The sequence below is a fragment of the Stegostoma tigrinum genome, chromosome 9 (assembly GCF_030684315.1).
Source record: "Stegostoma tigrinum isolate sSteTig4 chromosome 9, sSteTig4.hap1, whole genome shotgun sequence".
In the NCBI taxonomy this organism is placed as follows: domain Eukaryota; kingdom Metazoa; phylum Chordata; class Chondrichthyes; order Orectolobiformes; family Stegostomatidae; genus Stegostoma; species Stegostoma tigrinum.
This window is the reverse complement of record NC_081362.1, coordinates 76,554,401-76,574,948: the sequence shown is the minus strand read 5'-3', so window position 1 is coordinate 76,574,948 and position 20,548 is coordinate 76,554,401. Positions and strand designations below refer to the sequence as shown.

The 20,548-nt window shown below is 40.2% G+C and overlaps 1 protein-coding gene across 6 annotated transcripts in view; it reads left to right on the top strand.

The window, feature by feature from the left end:
- fmn2b (formin 2b) overlaps positions 1–20,548 on the top strand; it is a 479,083-nt gene that overhangs the window by 367,060 nt on the left and 91,475 nt on the right. For all 6 annotated transcript variants that reach the window (XM_059648647.1, XM_048536693.2, XM_059648646.1 and 3 more), the window contains one exon: positions 5,696–5,747. In XM_059648647.1, coding sequence (XP_059504630.1) covers positions 5,696–5,747 — 52 coding nt within the window. The remainder of the gene's footprint in view (positions 1–5,695; positions 5,748–20,548) is intronic.

The following is a 20,548-nucleotide window of genomic DNA, read 5'->3' as shown; positions in this document are numbered from 1 at the left end:
CTTATCATACTCTTGCAAGGTGAATTTTTATTTTTCCAGAAACACACCATTTTGCGTCAGTGAGCCAAAACTTCCAGACTTGTTTTAATGTGCCATAGTTTGAATTGAGCAAATTTAAGTGGGAGGTGGGGGGGGGGGGGGGAAACATTCCTGTGCAGTGACCACAAAGGTGATTATGACATCTGGCTGCTTCCCTTGCCCTTGATCTAGGCAGATTTTTGAAAAAGAAATTTTTATGATAGTGGTCTTTCTTTAAGGAGAGCCTGTAATTTTATCTTTACAATAGCTTCCTCTGCTGTCATCTCCATGTATCATGAAGCGTGTAGTCCTTGTATCTAGATAGAAATGCTAATTGACCATCCTGGAGTGTCTAATTCTTGTTAATCCTTGAACTTTCGACTTCAAAGCCTAAAACCCAGCATTTGGTAACTGTTGCTGACACCCTGCTATCACTTTTCCCCCCCCAAGTGTAAATACCTTTATACCACTTTTTGCAGTCAAACAATCTGAACCATCCTTCAGTTTCAACTTGTCAAACCACCCAGGTTTAGTATCAGGCTATACTCTTTAAGAATATACCCTGCCTGTCTTCTGCTTATATTGCCAAATTATCCCAACTGGGCATTCCGAACGGGCAGCACTTGATGGCAGTATTCAGTAAAGAAGATATTGCATTGCTGCAGAGAAATTCTTGGGTAATAGACAGAATATATATGCACCTCAAGCAAAGGGACATAGAGGTGCATTTGCGCTGCCTGCTGTAGTCTGTAGGTCAGAGCTAATAGGAAGATGCAGAGAGAACAGTTTGGAAGGAATTTGCAGAAGTGTACAAAAATTCTAATATTTGTAATGGACTTTAACTTCTAACTGTAAATTTGGATAATAGCAATATAAAGGACAGAGAATTGATGATTCCTAGAATGCATTCAGAAGAATTATCTACAGCATTATGTCTCCAGTCCAGCAGGAATGAAGGCACGATTAAACTGCATTCTTTTGGAATGAGGTGAACCAAGTAAGTCCGGTATCAGAAGGGGAACATTTATGGGCCAATGATCATTCTATCATCAGGCTTAGGTTGGCTATGAAAAAGGACAAGGAACAATTAAAGTAGTAACTGTGGGAAAGGCAACTTACAAGCAAGAATCAACCTGACTGAAGTTACAATCAAATATTGGGAGACCAGCATTTAACTGATGTTGCCTTTAAAACAGAGCACAGCCAACATATATTCCAACAAAGGGGAAATGTAGAGCACAAAAATCCTACACGCTGCATGACGACGGAGGAAGGAAGTGTGCTTATGACAGATGTCAAATAGTTTACATAACGGAGAACCAGGCTGAATAGGGAGTGCAAAAGCAAATGAGAGAAATAGAGAAAGTTTAGAGTCTGACCCCGACATAAAATGAAATTCTGAAGGCTTCTAAAGGCACATTATATTTCCTTTTACCGCTGTTTTATTATTTAGAGCCAAATCAGAATCCTGGAGGAGATTTAGGCTATAGGTGTCAATGTGCATAGCAGAGGTGTTAATAAATCATGCAGTTGCATCTGTCTTTATCAAGGAAGGAAGTACTGTATACACTGGTGTAATAGGAGGTATTTCGGATATTAAGTGAGTTTAAAATTGATGAAGCAGGTCGGAGAGGTTGTCTGTGCTTAAATCTGATAAGGCAACGTCAATGAATGTGATATACCTTAGAATTATGAGGAAAGTGAGAGTTGAGATTGTGGAGTTTTTAGCCATATTTTTTCCTATCTTCCTGACTCTCCACAGTGTTGCCTGAGAACTGGTTCACAGCAAATAGGATAAACCCAGTAACTGCAGGCCAGTTGATATAACTTTGGGCAGCTTTGCAAAAAGGATATTTCGGGAGGCGAAAAGAAATCATAAGTCACTTGAGCAAATGTGAATTAATTAATCAATGCCAAAATGGATTAGTTAAGGACAAACCATGTTTAATTAATTTGCTGGAGTTTGTTTTTGATGAAGTAACTGAAAGGATTGGTGAGGGTACTGCTGTTGATGCGTACATTGCCTTCCGGAAGGCATTGGAAAGAACACTGCACAATAGACGCAAGCAAACTTCAGGTTCTTTGAATAAAAGGAACATGAGCACAAAAAATGTGTAGAAAATTAACTAAGTGAAATAGTAATGGTTAGTGGATGGTTTTTGGACTGAAAGAATATTCATAGTAGAGCTCAAGGATTGAGAGGACCCCAGCACTTCCTGCTTGAAGGTAGAGTTAAACCTGTTGGAGCTGAACTAGAATTCTTTACTAGAATATTGTCTGTTTCAGGGCATCTCCTTGTCAAGAAGGATGTGAAGTCATTAGAAGCTGTACAAAAGAATACCATATGTATCATTTTACGGGATGGTGGGCCTCAGCTACCTGGAAAGAATGGAGATTTTGGAGCTGAATAAAACGGGAAGAACTGCAGATGCTGTAAATCAGGAATGAAAACAAAGTTGCAACAGGTCTGGCAGCAACTGTGAAGGGGTTTAAAAAAGTGTTAACATTTTGGGTCCCTTCAAAGAAAGGGTCACTGACCCCAAAGTGCTAACTCTGGCAGCATTTGTGAAGGAAAAAACAGTTAATGTTTTGGGTTCAGTGACCTTTCCTCAGAAGGGTACTGAGGAAGGGTCACCACCGAACCTGAAACGTTAACACTTTTTGTTTTTCTTTGCAGGTGCTGCTGGACCTGCTGAACTTTTCCAGCAACTTTGTTTCTGTTCCAGAGAAGTTAGAGCTGTTTTCCATAAATGAAGGTTTTGAGGGGTATAAAAGGTTTGGACAATATTGATATCGCAAAATCCAGGACAAAAAGGCACAGATTTAAGGTATTTACAAAAGAAACTGTGTTAACATGAGAAATAATAATTTTACCCAGCAAGGGGTTACGATCCTGAGTGTGCAGTGAAGGCAGGCTTAATCGAGGTATCCAAATGGAAACTGAACTGTTTCCTGATAAAGGAGTACGAAGGGCTATGGAGAAAGTTGGGAGACTGGCATGAAGTGAATTGTTCCTTTCGAAGAGTCACCTCCGACATGAGCCAAGTCGCCCTCTGGGTTTGTAACTATTCTCTGATATGTTTCTGTTTAGCTAACTGAAGTTCCCTAATATCGCCATTCCTTACATCGTACTTCTCAAAAGGGCTTGGATTTATCTATTTTCTCTGTCTTGGACACTTTGGACACTGAAATTCAGTGGCATTTCAAAAGTGCCACTTTCTAGATGGCAATGGTCATGAATGACAGAGCCTTGGGCAGCAGATGGGTGGGAATGCTGTCACTTGCAAGTTCCCTTTCAATCCAGTCACTGTTCTGATTTGGAAATATATCAGCATTCCTTTAGTGTCGCTGGGCCAGTCTTGGAACTCCTTTGTGCTGTTATGGACCCACCTTTACCAAATGATATTGGCAAGCAGCTCACCACCATTTTTTTTTAGGAGCACATGGGATGGGCAGTATATGCTGGCTCAGCCAGTGATGCCCCACATCCCAATGAACAAAGGAAACGATGCAGTGATTTGTTTAGTAAGGAAAAGAAGTGAGAATATAAACTGGTGCAATTTTAAGTCTGATTCGGGCATGAAAAAAACCTGAAGATTTCCATGGACAAGTCTTTGAAGGGCCCTGGAGAGATTGAAACTATAGTTTTAAAAATATTTGGCATCCTTCTCATGATTGATAATGAAAAGAATACAGAAGGTTTTCTTAACTGTCTCTAAACCACAAGTTGAGTCACTTTAAAATTTTATTCAGTCATGAGAGCCATACCTTAGGAAGGACCTAGGGGTTGCAGACGAGCTTTACTGGAATGGTAATCTGGAGTTGAAGACGTCAATCATGCAGAAATCCTAGAAATGAGGGAATTTTCCCCTTGGCCAGCAAGGAAGATAAGTGGAAGTTTTAAACACAATCTTTCTGCTTATTCTGTGACAAATATGGTTGCTCCTTGTCTTTTGACAATATTAACATTTTCTGCAAGCACAACTCTGGACCAAAATCTTCTGAGGAATGGGATTTCTAGTTGGCTGGCTGACCCATAATCCTCAGTTTCTAGCCTGAATCTCTGTTTCTCAAAAGGCCCAAAACAGAGAGAGAGTACTTGATCAGGGAGGCTTTCAGCACAGTTCAGTATTTGGAGGCCAAACCAAAGACACTCTTCACAACAGTAACTGCTGTCTTGTGGGTTTTAAAGGTCCCAGAGGAACTTTGACAAGCTGCCGAGAGAAGGTAAAGAGCTTTTGGTAAATGGGTAAGCTTGTCAGGCCAGGTATTGGGTGAGCCTATAGGGTGGCAGGTCAGTGACATTGTTGGGTAGATGTGTAAGGGGTCAGAGGATTGGGTGAGAGGGTAGGATAGTATATCAGTGGGTGTGTAGTGTCAGAGCATGTGACCCATTCAGGTGCATCATGAAGAAAGTGGTTGTTCAACAGGAAGTGTCCGCTTTATTGTTAACCAAGTGTTAAAACAGTTTTTTATTTGTATTTACTTACCTGGATAGTTAACCAGGAAGTGTTATGCAGAGGGTTCTACTTTTTAGGCTAATTATGTAGCTGAAGTTTAAACACCCTGGGCAAACCCTCTGTAACCAGTGCATCGGGATACCCATGTATCCCAAAGCACGTGTTTCAGAGCTATGTTGTAGCAACGACTATTTTTGATCTGGGCCACACTTGTTGTGTTTTTTTCCCCGACCATGGTGTTGAAGTTGATGGGATCTTTTCTCTGTTTTGCCTGCTACATGAAATGATGGGAGAACCATCAGCAAGAGACTTAAGTCCTGTAGCAGCAGTCATGACCTGATATAGTTCTACTAATAAACACAGGTTGGAATATGTTTTCTTTGTGTGCTGTCAATATTAGTTATTCAACAACCAGGAAAGCCATAAAACAAGAATTAGAATCAAGTTGCTTCTACAATTGCTGAGCAATCATCATTCCAAACTCCAGGCTGAATTATCTGCAATGGATACAAGCAGTCTTTGCAGAATTCCATTAGCTATTGTTTTTGAATTCTGGGTTAATTTGAACTCTACATTTGAAGCCTGTATGAGACCGTCCTGGGCAGTTTTGAATTAGAGCTTTCAATGCCTTAATAATAAGAATCTCATACAGTCTGAAGTGGAACTTGGGACATAAAGTTGGAATAATAATAGGATAATGCACCTAAATTAGTACAACTTGATAATCCTTGGCAGGATCAAATCAAGCCAAATTTGACTCAATCCAGTTGTGCTTTGTTTTCCTTTGTATTAAAAGGAATTGATTTTTCGAGGGGAAAAATGTGTAGGTGAACGTTTATTCTAAGCTCCCTGTTCAACAAACAGCCAGACAATGTTTTTCCATTGATTTTTCTGAAGAGGCTTATAAAATCTGATATAATGTTCATATTTTGTACCTGGTACTTAACTTGCTTAATGGTTAAGCTTCAAAAAAAATGTCTGTGATCCAGAACAAGAGATCCTAGTTCTACAACCCCTCCCCCTAAATTTCATTTGTTGAATTTGTCTGAGATTCTTAGGCACCATTCTCATTGATCATAGTTGAGTCAAAGTTAACTTTGATTTGATTTTTAAAATCAGTAAAAATAACATCAGATTCCTTTAACTTTTCTGGTCTGAAAGTATTTAAAGTTGACTTTTTGACCATGTTATTAATTGCTGTCTTTTTCGATTCACAGCAAAGATTGATCAAGAGGCTCAGGAAGCTTTCCTGTCTAGAACTCACAAAAGGTAACGTTTTTCAAACTTCTGATTGCATAGCAGAAAATCTCCTTAGGTAAGCAACATGTTCAAAAGCAGCTGCAGCATATATAAAGAATGAATTTATATCTGGAAAAGCAGACTGTTACTAATGAGTGCAAATTAACTGATCTACATTGTGCCAAAGTTGCAGGTGTAAAAGCTCAGGGAGACTGTTCTTTCCCCATATCGCTTATTGTACATCAGTCATTCAAAATGATATTCTAGTCTTGTGCATCCAAGATCTGCTAATTGCTTTGAAGATCCTATCGAATGTTAGTTCAAACACTGGTGCTGTTTATCTTGGAAGACATGGTTGTTGATGGCAACGTTCCCAAATGTGGGAATATGTACTTCAGCGAATGAGAATCGGAATGAAAATTAGTTTGCTTTTTGATTGTAATTGAACATCATAGCGAAAAGACCAAAGCGGAACGTGTCAACGGATGAAGCAGCAGTGTTCAGAATATCTGTTTTTGTTCCTCTTTGCACCATTCTTGAATTTCTTGTTTTCTCATACTGGGGTAAGATGCTGTGCATGCTATCAGCTCTGTGATATTTCACTCGGCCATTCTGATGAGACAAGCAAACGTAGTGATACGTGACCCCAGGTGGACTGTGGGGGCATTGTCACCAACCCCAGTTCCATTTTGTCCTAATGACCATTCACATACTTTGTAGCCTGGTTCTCTTGAAAGAAGTAGCAATGTCATTGTTCACCAAGACACAAGTTGATGTTCAGTAACTGAGTTTGATTTGGGGCCCTTCTCAGTTCGTTCCACTCAACAAAATAACAAATGTTTTATTCACCAGATCCTTGTAAATCCCCTATGCAGACAGTTTAAGGTAGAAGTGAATTCTAAACGTGATCACTGGCATTATGACTGATGGCAACTATAGCACAAGGCTGGTACAGGAGGTTACTCCTCTGTCAATTAGGTTTTATTCTAAGATCCATCTAATAAGCTAATAAGCCCTGTGTTCTGTACCTTGTCCTTGTTTGTTTCCTTTTTTTAAAACTCCTCAGGAACCAAGCAGTTCTTCCCCCTCCTCTTTGGAGTGCATATGTATTTTGGCACTTCATTCAAGTGGCCATTTGTCTTTTGAGTCTTGACAGTGAGTGCTGGCAGATTATTTAACCTTGCCAAAGAGGAGGGAATACATTACAGTCGAGCCTGACCCTGCATTTCCCTCCATGTACATTCCAGGCAGACGTTGCTTTAAAGCGTTTTTATCCCAGTGCTGTTTTTTTTTCCCTTTCAACCTTGAGATGCTTCAAATGATTTCTTGCACACCTATCCCAACATTCAGTAGTTCAGTAAGCACTGGGCACTGGAAATCTGTGATTTACATTACTCAATTGCTCACAAGGTCAATTCACTGAGCTGTTGGTGGGGCGATCTGCGTTATTACTGAATTTGAGGCAGAGTGTTGAGATTCCTGTTCCTCTTGATCATTCAGTACTTTCCTGTCCCATTACTATAAGTACCTGTAGCCGCTGTATGAAGCCATTTGAATATAAGGTGAAGAAAAGCTTCTATTTGTATATTTCTTTCCATAGTTTCCTAACTTCTGGTTTACATAGAATGAATGCAGCATGTTTAAAGTATAATATACAGACATGTAGCAACAAACAAAATAATCAATCATTCCAATGATGTTTAGAAGATATAAACACTGGCCAGGACACAGTCCTGAGTAAAGCCATTGAATCCTCAATGTTCTTATGAGGGAGGGGACTCTTGCTTAGAAGTGTCATCCAATATCCAGCACTTCTAACCAGCCAAAACCCCCATGCACCTTTTTCAGCAATCAGGGTCTGTCTGTCACTGCTATACAATGACAGCATTATGTATGAATGCATTTGGGATAACTCACCAAAGCTCTTCGCACAGCATAAATGCAGGGAGGACGTTCCCGATGGTGGGTGTGTCCAGAAACAGGGGTTGCAGTCTGAGGATTCAGGGTAGACCGTTGAGGACGGAATTGAGACATTTCTTCACCTAAAGAGCGGTGAGCCGGTGGAATTCGTTATCACAGGAAAGAGATGATGTCAAAATATTTGAATGTACTCGAGGTGACTAGATATAGTACTTTGGACGAATGAAATCAAAGGCTTTGGGGACAAATCAACATTAGGCTATTGAATTGGACGATCGCCCATGATTGTGATGAATAACCTAGAAAGCTTTAAGGGCCAAATGGCTGCCTCCTGCTCCTGTCTTTGCTTCTGTTTCTAACCTGCAAGCCTGTGACTTAGATCACCTAGAAGGACTAAGGTAGCAGTTCCACAGGCATCACAACAACCTGATAGCTTCCTTGTAATTATTAACATTTGTTTTACTGTCAGAGGATCACAATCCTCTGACCCCCACTCCCTAACAGCACGGTGGGCATACAGGAACTATTTCAAGATGGAAACTCAGCTTCCCTGGGGAAGAGATAATGGGAACTGTAGATGCTGGAGAATTCCAAGATAACAAAGTGTGAAGCTGGATGAACACAGCAGGCCCAGCAGCATCTCAGGAGCACAAAAGCTGACGTTTTGGGCCTAGACACTTCATCAGAGAGGGGGATGGGGAGAGGGAACTGGAATAAATAGGGAGAGAGGGGGAGGCGGACCGAAGATGGAGAGAAAAGAAGATAGGTAGAGAGGAGAGTATAGGTGGGGAGGGGATAGGTCAGTCCAGGGAAGACAGACAGGTCAAGGAAGTGGGATGAGGTTAGTAGGTAGGAGATGGAGGTGTGGCTTGGGGTGGGAGGAAGGGATGGGTGAGAGGAAGAACAGGTTAGGGAGGCAGAGACAGCCTGGGCTGGTTGTGTGATGCAGTGTGTGGAGGGGACGAACTGAGCTGGTTTTGCGATGCGGTGGGGGAAGGGGAGATTTTGAAGCTGGCGAAGTCCACATTGATACCATTGGGCTGCAGGGTTCCCAAGCGGAATATGAGTTGCTGTTCCTGCACCCTTCGGGTGGCATCTTGTGGCTCTGCAGGAGGCCCATGATGGACATGTCATCTAGAGAATGGGAGGGGGAGTTGAAATGGTTCGCGACTGGGAGTTGCAGTTGTTTATTGCAAACAGAGCGGAGGTGTTCTGCAAAGCGGTCCCCAAGCCTCCGCTTGGTTTCCCCAATGTAGAGGAAACCACACCGGGTACAATGGATACAGTATGCCACATTGGCAGATGTGCAGGTGAACCTCTGCTTAATATGGAAAGTCATCTTGGGGCCTGGGATAGGGGTGAGGGAGGAGGTGTGGGGGCAGGGTGGTGTTTGAGACGGATGGCCAGAAGTGCCCTCATCCCATAAACGGTAAGAGAAACTGGATATGCCAGTCATGGAATGGAGTGGGACGTGAACTGCCAACTTTCTGACTACATTGAAACTTTGATAAATTTTCTAAGAATAGTCAGTGAATATTATAATGGCATTTGTGGCCAAACAAATGATTGACACTAATTTTAATCTTGTCTGTACAAAAGCTTCAACAAATGCAGAAGAATAGATGGTTGCTGCCATGAATTAGTTGCCATCTGGATTAATTCGCTGTCACGAGAGGAGGGGCACTGAAGTAATAGAAGATGGAAAGGTTTAAGACAATGCATAGCTGTATAAATAATGGAAAGAAAGGAAAAAAGATTCAGACACTGAGTAGGACTAATTAGATTGAGCCTCCAAAGGAAACATCTACTTTGTACGCTGTAGCATAGACAGTTCAAGCAGACGGCATGAAATGGCTAGGTTAAAAATCAGATAACTATGATAGATCAGCCAGCAGCTGTCAGCTGGCTCCATAGTTAATATGGTGAAGATTTATCACACATGTTTTGTGTGTCTCCCTAACAATGAGAAGACAATCAGGCAAGCTAGATGGGTACAGCAGTTGTGATTCCTTTTGGCTGTTTTTCTTCGATGCAGAGGAGCAGGAAATGTTTTTTAAAAAGCAATATTTCTTGGGGTAACTGTGGTAAAGATGAAGTAGGTTTTAGTATTTACGGTCAGGCACAATTAGGAAGTACAGAAAACATCAGGACCACCGAATGCTTCGTGAGGCATTACTCTGTATGTAATAGTCAGAATGGACAAGAACCACAATGTAAATTCATTAATACTGATCATTAACATGTACATTTCTGTTCCTCCTTGTTACTGTCTCCACATAAAATTTGCATTTTGGCATCCAGATTAAATTTGGAATAACAAATTCTGGCTCATGAAGGCAACAGTTTTTATTGTAAAACAGCAGCTGATGGTTGTCAGTCAATTTTCCATGAATTGTCTCCATTTATTGGTTAAATATTCCAACAGAGAATTCAAAGACTGCTGGATCATAGTTGTCCAGCACAGAAATAGACCCTTTGGTCCAATTTATCCACGCTGACCGGATTAAACTAATCCCATTTGCCAGCATATCCCTCGCAACTCTTCCTGTTCATATACACGTTCAGTTGCCTTTTGTTGTAATTGTACTTGCTCCCACCAATTTCTATGGCAGCTCATTCCATGCAGGCACCACCCTCTATGAAACATTGCTGCTCAGGCTCCTTTTTAAATCTTACCCCTCTCACCCTAAACCTATGCCCTCTAGTTTTGGACACCCTTACTCTGGGAAAAGGATCTTGGCTTTCACCCTATCCATGCCCTTTTTGATTTTTTTTAATAAAACTCAATCAAGTCATCCCTCAGTCTCTGACACTCCAGGGAAAATGGCCCCAGCCTATTCAGCCTCTCGTAGCTGAGACCCTTCAACACTAGCAACATCCTTATAAATCTTTTCTGCATCCTTTTCACGTTTCACAACATCTTCTTTTGGGTTGTGAATTGTGCAGCAGATTGGAGGGCAAGTTGACCAAACATTGCAAGGACCTGGAATTAGACAATCAAGAAAGGTAGCTCAACTCAGCAAATTTTCTAACTCACCTGATGTGCCTTGGCTGAAATGATACCCCGAACCAAGTGATTTTTGTTCTTGGGTTTAAAGACTTATTGGGTCAGGCCCATTGAACCCTAGAGTGATATGTAGGCATTTACGGTGGTGGAAAATTGACCTGGGCTTTTAGTTCTGATTTATAGGTTTTTAGGCCCTGCAGCTGTGGCCCTTATAAACCAATCGTTGTGGCTGCTGATATTTCCCTAAAGGACATGGCTTAGTTTGCTGACACCCAGGATCTCTGAAATTAATTGAAATAAACAATGTTAAAAACCCTTTAGAACTGAAAATAATTTTTTTTTAAAAATGAGGAGCAAAAAAAACTATTAAAGAAGGTTTTTTAATTTGGGTTTCAAAATCACCTTTATAGTGTGCGTAAGCATGCAAGTTTTAAAATATCTAAGCATGCACAGTTGGAATTTATTAATGGGTGGTTAGTGTCAGCAGACAGATTCAAAGAACACTCGTGAACCAGATGGATTTTTATGATAGTTGATGGTTATCTAGTAACCTTTAAGCCAGCTCTTTAATCTAGATTCTTGAATTCACATTTTTCCCATCTTCCATTTTGAGATTTGAACCCATGCCCTGAGATCACTGGCCTGGAGCTCTAGATTACTACTCCAGTGATAAATGCCTCCCCTTCTAACACAATTTTTAAAATGTCAGACTACACCAGAAAAGTATACTCTACAATCCCAACAGCATCCCTTTATAGTACTCAAACAATATAGAGAGAAATCCCTTCTCTATCAAATCTATAGATTTGACCTAACTGTTGCTTCTAAGTCCTGGTATTGAGAGTCTGATTAGCTCCTTTCTTGAGTAATCTCACACGAGCTTAGATTTTCTCAGCTTTGAATTGCCCCTTCAGGGTTCTAAACATACGCTTTTGGTCTGAAACCTTCAAGCTAAAACTGCTGCACAGAGGTAACCTATCCCTAACATTCTAAATCAACTCCTTTCTTTTGGAGAAACTATTTGATACATTCACCTTCACCAGGACTTCTGCAGACTGGCACTAAAAGCTTCCTAAGCTATGGATGTTCTCCCCTCAGCAAAGCAAAACCTGATCTGCCCAACTGAAAACAGGCTAATGGTCTTAAATGATTAATCATCTCATAAATCTATCCCAATGCAAACAAATTCCCATTACCATTCCAGGAACTCATTTGTTCGTACTGGCTTTAAAAAAAAAACCATGACTCCAGAAAGCCTGATAAATTGATCATGAAACCCCCCCACTTCATACACTGAGATCAAAAACTCCATTCCACTAGTTCAAAATCCTGTTTCTAAAATCAATGCTCTTAAAATGCAATTAAATCATATGCCTGACATCGTAGAACTCATTCAAACTTTTTAGTCTCTTCCCTTTATAGTGAGGTTAATAGCTTTTTTTTAAAAAAAAGAAATTTTTCGTCAGACCCCACACATTTAAGATGGTTAAGCATTTATGTAGACTCTTTAAACTGGTAATCAAAATGTAAACGGTGAAAACTCTGAACCTCCTGAGAAGTTCTCATCTATGAAGTCAATCCAAACATTCATAGTGGCATATCATACTATTCCTGCTCCAGTTATATGGGGCATGGAGGTAACTGGGAATGTGCATTTAGAGCATAAGATCAGTCACTGAATGACAGGGCAGGCTGATGGGCCAGTTGGTGTGTCAATTTTCATTGTATGCATTCATGTGCTTGTATTTTGGTGAATCTTGAGGTTACAATAAAGAACTCATTTATTTTGCAAATGCATGTTATAGCTGCTACTCTTTTTTAATGTAACCCTACCCCAGTTAAATAAAGCTGCTCAGCGCTGGATTTTTAAACTCTCACTGAGAGGTGCAGCCTTTTTATTTGTAAAATGATTCAGTTTTTAAAGGAATAAAACTTCAGATCATGATCTTACACAAATGTTATCCTTTTATTGAGAGTGTTTATGCCTACATACTCATCAATTTGGAATTCCCAAAAAAAAGCTGAAATGGAGTTTGAGTTCAGCACTGATAACAGATGCCCCTGCTAAGTTCAAGTTTCTTTCGTATGTGAAAGACAGTCCACCTCTGCCCTGACTGGTAGAAGCCCAATCTGCTAGTAATGGGGAAGGGGCAGGAGCATCTGCGTCCTACCCCACTACCATTAGAGGTCCATGGTGTCTTTTCAGTTCTTAAGCCCTAAACTTCTGGTGCTGCTTTTGGGAGTGGCTATGGTGTTCTTCATGCAGCCACTGATGAACTATGCAAGATCAGATAGTTGAAGAATAATTGGTTTATTTTTAAAAAATCGTTGATATTGTATGATGTTGGAAAGAAATTGAGATAAAAATCAAATGAATATTAGTGTGAATTGTGGGGTTATGAAATAGGTCCATATTTTATAATAATTATCACTAATTCCAGAGAGAAAAGGAACATTTACAACAAGTTAACAAGCAAAGCCATTAAACAAAACATGTGTAGAGGAAGTAATTAATATACTTGTGAGACAGAACATTAAAGGATACAGAGAGGAGAGGGTAATCAATCAATCAAGAATGATGAGTTAGTTCTTGAATATTTTTTGATTGATAAGGATTCTTATTGTTACTGAAAGGAATTGAATTGGGAATGGAGCAGTTTAAGCTCCTAATATAATTCAGTATTGTGATGTATCGTTCTTGCTGATAAGGAAGAAAAATCATGAAAATAGCCAAAATGCAATTCTCTAATTATATAAAGCATCAGTATATTTTGCGTATTATAAGCCAAAAGCATTAAGAATCCAAATGAGTTCAAAGGCATATTTACTGTAAAAGCGCTGTGGATTAATTTAGGAATACAAATGAAGATCTCGTGGTAGAGGCAGCAAGTGTAGATAAGCCACCAAATGGTCAAGAAATCGTACTGACAAAAGCAACAGAAACGATTGAACATTTAAACGTTTTTTCCAAAAACAAGAATGGCTGTATCTGCCTGATAGGATAGTGAATAAAAATTCAGTGGCAGCCTTTTTAAAAGTGAATTCTTTCCAATATGACCGAGAAGAACTCAGCAGGTTAGACACTGTTTGTGGAGTGCAACAATTAACATTCCCATTTGATGGCTGTTCTGATGGCCATTCTGACGAAACATCATCAATCTGAAGATGTAACTCTGTTTCTCTTCAGAGGTCACCTGACCTGCTGAATAGTCCCAGTTTGTTGTTTTTTAAGTTGGAATTCTGAAAAGTCCATTGATAACATGTTTAGTGCGTTTGAACTCTGTTTCTACTTTGCGTTTCCCCTTTTTGGTAGAGAAATTGGACTAAATTTGCAACAAATCATTTGTGATCCTTTAATTGTTTGTTTTTCTTAATTATCTTCTCATTTACATCATATTGCCTCAACTGTCCTCTGTCTGCATTACACATACTTAACAACTAAAATTTAAAGGTTTATATGGCTTCTAATAAGTGTGGAGACCAATTGCTTTCAGACAGTCTGTCCTTCTGACAAACGTTTCTGGCAGGACATACCATAACTTGTCATTTGAAGTTCTGCCATCAAACTGGCTGTATGTTTTCATTTATATTGCAGAGCAATTAAATGATAATTAGCTACATGCTGAACTCATGATTTAGATCAATTCTGCTTTGAACTTTTGACCAAAGACCAGAAAATGAGAATTAATAAAGTTTGATAGTTAGTGAAACTTAGGTGGTGATTAGTTTGGCCAGTGGGGGGAAAAAAATCAAATCGCCCAAAATTGTTTTTTAACAAATCCTTTTGAAATGTTATTTCAGTGCAGATTAGGTTCAGCCCTTGTGACTCGGAGTTCGTAAGTCTGTTTAATATTTTTCTTAGTGTAAGTAGTAAAGAAAGACACTGGGTGGAATCTTATGGGTCTGAGCAATGGGTTATAGTGAGATCTGTGGTCGAATCTGACAAGAAATCCAGTAAGGCCCACTTCAGTCATCTTTTATGATTTCCATAGGTAGCATGGTAAGATTCTTACCTGACAATGGTGAGATGCCAATTGAGGGGATTAACACTTGAAAAAGGCCACAGCTTGCCTCATTAATATTCAGCCTCTCCTCACCAAATTCACCAAACAAGCTAGGTTTGAGGAAACCAGAGCTGGTACCTGATAGTGCAAGTGGTGAGCTTAGTCTATGCAACCTCCAAGTTGCCTACAGCAACTGCAGCGCGTGATCAGTGGGCAACAAGTGTCTGCGCCCTGGTCCACAGACACTGGTATCCAACATCTGCTTTCACACCATAACCAAGCTGGCATTTCTACTATATGTTGGAATTACACTCTGGAAGCACAGATTTGCATTGCAGGATGAACCAGCAACTAGCATTGAAAAAATCCAGAAGGGACACTTCGCGCACAAGGACAGACATAAAGCTCGCAGACTAGACAAGGCTGTGCTTGAGGAGATATCCTGTTACCACTCGGGTCAGTCTTCAGGACTGGGGCCTGCAGACTTCTGGCAACGATGCAGTAACACTATCAAGTGAAGAACAGCAGGACTTAAAACAAAAAGTGGGGACATGAGCAAGTATAATGGGGAAGGGTTTAATGTGCAGGAGAAAGGATTCCATGCTCAGGAGTTCACTGGCTTCAAGTATGTGTTGGGGGAGGTTAGGAGTAGGGAAACGAGTAAGGAGGGAAGGTGTTGCATGCAATAGTCTGAGGAGCAGAGCATGAGCTTTGGTGGGAGATGGATCCAGAAAAAGGATGATGGCACTTCGCCCTGATGTCCTGCATTGCTGGCCATTCCTCTGCACTCTGGAGATGGAGCTGACCCAGGTGACAATGTCAGGCCAAACTGATTAGGGTCTGGTGGCCACCAGGAAGAACTTGAAGAGGACACCTCCTCTGGACCAGCCCATCCATCAGGGCCGGCAGCTGCCTGTTGGTGAATCACAATGGCACTCCCCCCGCACCCACCCCCACCTTCTCCAACATGTTTAGCCAAGCAGACCATCTTCAGAATGCCCCTGCTCATCTGCTGCACAACAGGCTTTTAAAGATGGTGCGGGCACTAGGGATACTGGTGTTTTGGCAAAAAGTCACTAAATGGCAAATTGAGGTTGTGGTAAAATGGAGCAGAAGTAAGATGTGAAACACAATTCATAAGGATGTGATAAGTAATTGAGGTGAATTTGGTAGGGGGGGTTGGGTGCTGGGTGAGAGAATATTTGGCAAAAACTTCCCAAAACAAGCACAATGCAACTCTGAATTAGCCAAAGAAAAGTAAGATTCAACCCGATATTGCTGCTAGTAGGAAAAAAAAAGCAAAGAAAAATATCGCTTCATCATATATCATCTCCTTCGTAATACTTACTAGTATACCTATTGAAATAGCAAATCAATACCGAGAAAAGCTCCATTGATCCTTAACTTAGTTTAACTAACTTAAATTTTATCAAAAGAAAGTTAACAGGAGGACGCAATATTTATTGTTATTTGTTCTCAAAATGAGATCATGGATATTTCTTGTTCACATTTGATTCCCCTGAAAAAAATAAAAATATACTAATGTCTTTGATAGCAGTCTTTCCTCATCAATTCAGTACAGACGTGTCGCTTGCTGGATCAATTCAGCATCAATTAAATTCCTGGGGAATTGCAGCAGCTCTTATTCACAATTTTTGTTTTAAATTAACTAATGCAGACTCGCTAAGACTTGCATTATCTTGATTTTTGGTCTGGTAATCTAATGACCGTAATGTGCAACGATACTTTGGCTTAAAGAGGTGTGTTTTGTCCTAGTTTCTTTTCGAGAGTGTTTAGGGTTTAGGTGAGAAGATAAACAACTTGTGATGCCTTAGCTTTTTTTTAATCAATTAGAACAAAGAGGTAGCCTGAATGAGTGTGGCCACTCTCCTACCGACAGAATCAGGGTTTTTAATTTTAGCATTCAGCGGTTTTCGCTGGAGCCTTGGCAGTGTTGGAAGGCAGTGACTCTCTCCTGTCTGCTACACACACACTCACACACTCTCTCTCTCTCTCTCTCTCTCTCTCTTTCCTCCTGGGCTACTGGAATTGCATGAATCACTAAAAGTAGGATTGTAGGTGCAGCAGGTAATTTAAAAAGGCAAATGGAATGTTGTCTGCCATTGCTAAAGGGATGGAGTTTAAAAACAGGGAGGCTATTCTGCAACTGTGTAGGGTGCTGGTGAGGCCACACCTGGAATACTGTGTGCAATTTTGGTCTCCTTACTTGTGCAAGCATGTACAGGCACTGGACGGGGTGTTTGTGGGACGTTAATCTATTGGGACGGTTACTCCTCGTTAGTAAAATAGTCCATTATTCTGTGAAGTTTTCCAACAGCATCAAGTTATTCCAAGTTCCTTTTATTTTATATTTTTAACTGTCGTATTTGAATAAATTGTGTTTTGCTTAACATTGAGTAGTTTGACCAATTGGATTGCATCTGGAACACAGCACCTTATATTTACTTCAAAATAAGGAACTATTAGGGTCTAGGTTACCTTATAATATTTTGATGGGGTCTAGTCTGGTTCATGACAAATGTACTGAAAAGTTTGTTCTTTCAAAGAGAGCAAATTATGGAAATAGTGCCGTACAAGAGGAAGCTATTCATCACATTGTCGCAGCTGGGCTACACCAATCCTGATCTATCACCATCATTCCATAACATTTACTTTTCAAATATTCTTATGTTGCCAGTTGAAGATCACGATCATTTCAGGAAGTAGTTTCAGATTTCTCATACTCATAGTCATAGTCATAGAGCCATACTACATGGAAACAAATCTTTTGGTCCAAATCATCCGTATCGACCAGATATCTTAAATTAGTCTCGTCCTGTTTTTGAGCATTTCACTCACATCCCTCTCAATCCTTTTTATTCATTTACCCATTCAGATGCCTTTTAAGTGTCATCATTGTACCAGCTCCACACTTCCTCTGGCGGTTTCCAGTGTAAAAATTGTTCGCTGAGACTCTGACGTTGGGAGAGGTTTCCCAATTTGTTCTGATTCCAGTTGGGATGCTCCCAGCTCTTTACGCAACTGGGTGAACATGGATGAACTGACTCCCCTTGATCTCCCTCTCGGTTGTAACAAGATTAATTTAAAAAGCATGCCTTCTCTTCTGGATACCTTTTCCCTCGACCGAAAGATCTTACAATTTAGGAGGAGCGAACTTAACCAGACTTAGTCACTCTCTCATGTTAGAGTAACATTAATAGTTGCTAAACACAAGAAGAATAGTTAATAGCACACAAACACATATTAGAAATAAGAGAGGAAAAAGATAAAAATAAGAGAAGCTGCAAGGTTGAACCTCTGGATGTTGGCAGTTGAGCAGTCAGTTGATGGATTCATGATTTTGCAGATTGACGGATATTCTACTATTCTGATTCCTTTGAACAGAGTCTGAATTCCAGTACTGAATATTTTCCTTTTGTTCTACCTGAGGCGGTCCCTGAAAGAGTGGCCCTCATGGTGTCATAGTCTACTAGCTAGAATTCCAGAGCAATAGAGACATGGACACACGCCGTAGCTACTTCTGTCTTCAAAGATTGTATGTACCTCCAGTCTCCCGGTTTCTGTACAACTTAAAATTGGTTGTACTATCTCTACCTAGTCTTCCGAGTGAATCACCACTGTTGTCCCTGTCAAATTGGAAGTGCCAACTTTATCAACCTGTGTCCTCCTAAAGACACTCGCCATATTCCTCCTGCTTTCCTACGTTTTCAGGTTTGGAGGTAGTTTTCACATTATGAAATTATTCCCTGTTTCACCTATGTCCAGTTGAATAATAAATTTATGATATGGACAGGGATACATAGCACTTTTTTTTATTTTGGTGTTATTGATTTTATGAAAAACTTTGACATTTTTTTTATGAGGACAATGGTCAAGAGACAAAAGTAAAAGGAAAACAATATTTGTACTGTATGAGAGGAGAAAGTTGATGGGTTGAAAGTGGACTTTGCTGGAGGTGTTGTCATGGAGAATGCACTAGTTAATGCTGACTGGAAGTTAACTGCCAAGCTTATGTAAATTATAAACTGAGCATCTTGACTATGGTCAAGGCATTGCCTTGAGAAACGAACCAGAGAATGACTATTATTCTTTCTATCTCCAAAGAATTTTGCCTCATGTTCTAATATATAGCTTCTAGTACATAGGAGTGTACCATACTCCAAACCTAACAATTTAACAATTGATTATCTGCATAATTCTTTGTAAAGTTCAAATTATTCAGCACATGGTTCGCATTGCTATTGTGCATAAGTGATTTTCACCACTAATTCCGCTAGTTTAACATGCGAGTAATTCATTTCTACTAGTCAACCAATCCTCTATCCATGCCAATACATTACCTATTAAACAGTGCAACTTTATCTTATTTAGCAGTCTTTGGTGTGGCACCTTGTAAAATTCCTTCTGGAAATCCAGATACACCACGTCCACAGATTCCCCATTGTCCACCATGTAAGTAATGTCCTCAAAGAATTCCATCACACTAGTTAAACATGACCTACCTTTCGTGAACCCATGCTCGGTATTCCTAATGGGACAATTTATATCCAGATGTCTTGCTATTTCTTCTTTGATGGATTCAAGCATTTTCCCCACTACCAAAGTTAGGCTAACTGATCTATAGTTACCTGCTTTTTGTCTACTTCCTTTTTTTTGTCAACAGTGGTGTCACATTGGCTGTTTTCCAATCTGCGGGAACCACCCCAGAGTCCAGTGAATTTTGGTAAATAATTAAAAGTGCGTTTGCCGTTTTCCCCCATCCCCTCTTTTAGTACCATGGGATGCATTTCATCAGGGCCAAGAGACTTGTCTACCTTTTAGTCCTATTAGCTTGCCCAGCACTGCCTCCTTAGTGATAGTTTCTCGGTTCTCACCTGCTATAACCTTCTTGCCATCAGTTTTTGGCATGTTGTTGTTTGTGCCTTCCACAGTGAAGACCGACACAAAATAACTGTTTAATGTCTCGGCTATTTCCTCATTCCCAGTTATTCCCAGTAAATTGGCCTTCTCATCCTCTAAAGGACCAATGTTTACCTTTGCCACTCTTACGTTTTACGTATTTATGAAAACTTTTGCTGCCTGTTTTTATATCCTGAGCTAGTTTACTCTCATAATCTACCTTTCTTTTCTTTTTATATCTTTTTGTGGCTTTCTGTTGGCCTTTAAAGATTTCCCAGTCCACGAGTTTCCCACTACTCTGCTTTTGTGGATGTGTTTTTTTTCAATCTACTTTGCTTCATTTCCTTAGACATCCCCGGCTGGCGCTGTCTTTTCCTACAGTTCTTCCTTATCGCTGGAATACACTTCTGAGCACTGTGGAAAAATTGGTTTGAAAGTCCTCCACTGTTCCTTAATTGATCCACCATAAAGTTTTTGCTCCCATTCTATCTTAGCTAACTCCTCCCTCATCCCATCATAGTCTCCTTGGTTTAAGCACAGGACATTGGTACAGGATTTAACCTTCTCTCACTCTACCTGTATTTTAAATTCAACCATATTGTGATCGCTCCTTCCAAGAGGATCCTAACTGTGAGATCATTAATTATTCCTGTCTCATCACACAGGACTAGATCTAGGATAGCTTGCTCCCTCGTAGGTTCCACTACATATTGTTCAAGGAAATTATAGTGAATTCTATGAACCACACCCCCCGCCCCGGCAAGGCTGCCATGACTGACCTGGTTTGAACAATCGATATGTAGATTAAAATCTCCATGATAATTGTACCATTTTTACATGCATTAGCTATTTCCAGGTTTATTGCCCACCCCACCATGATGTCATTATTTGGTGGCCTAGAGACCACACCTATCAGTGACTTGTCACTGCTTTTCCTAATTACTGTCCAAATGGATTCAAGCTTTCATTCCGTAGAACCC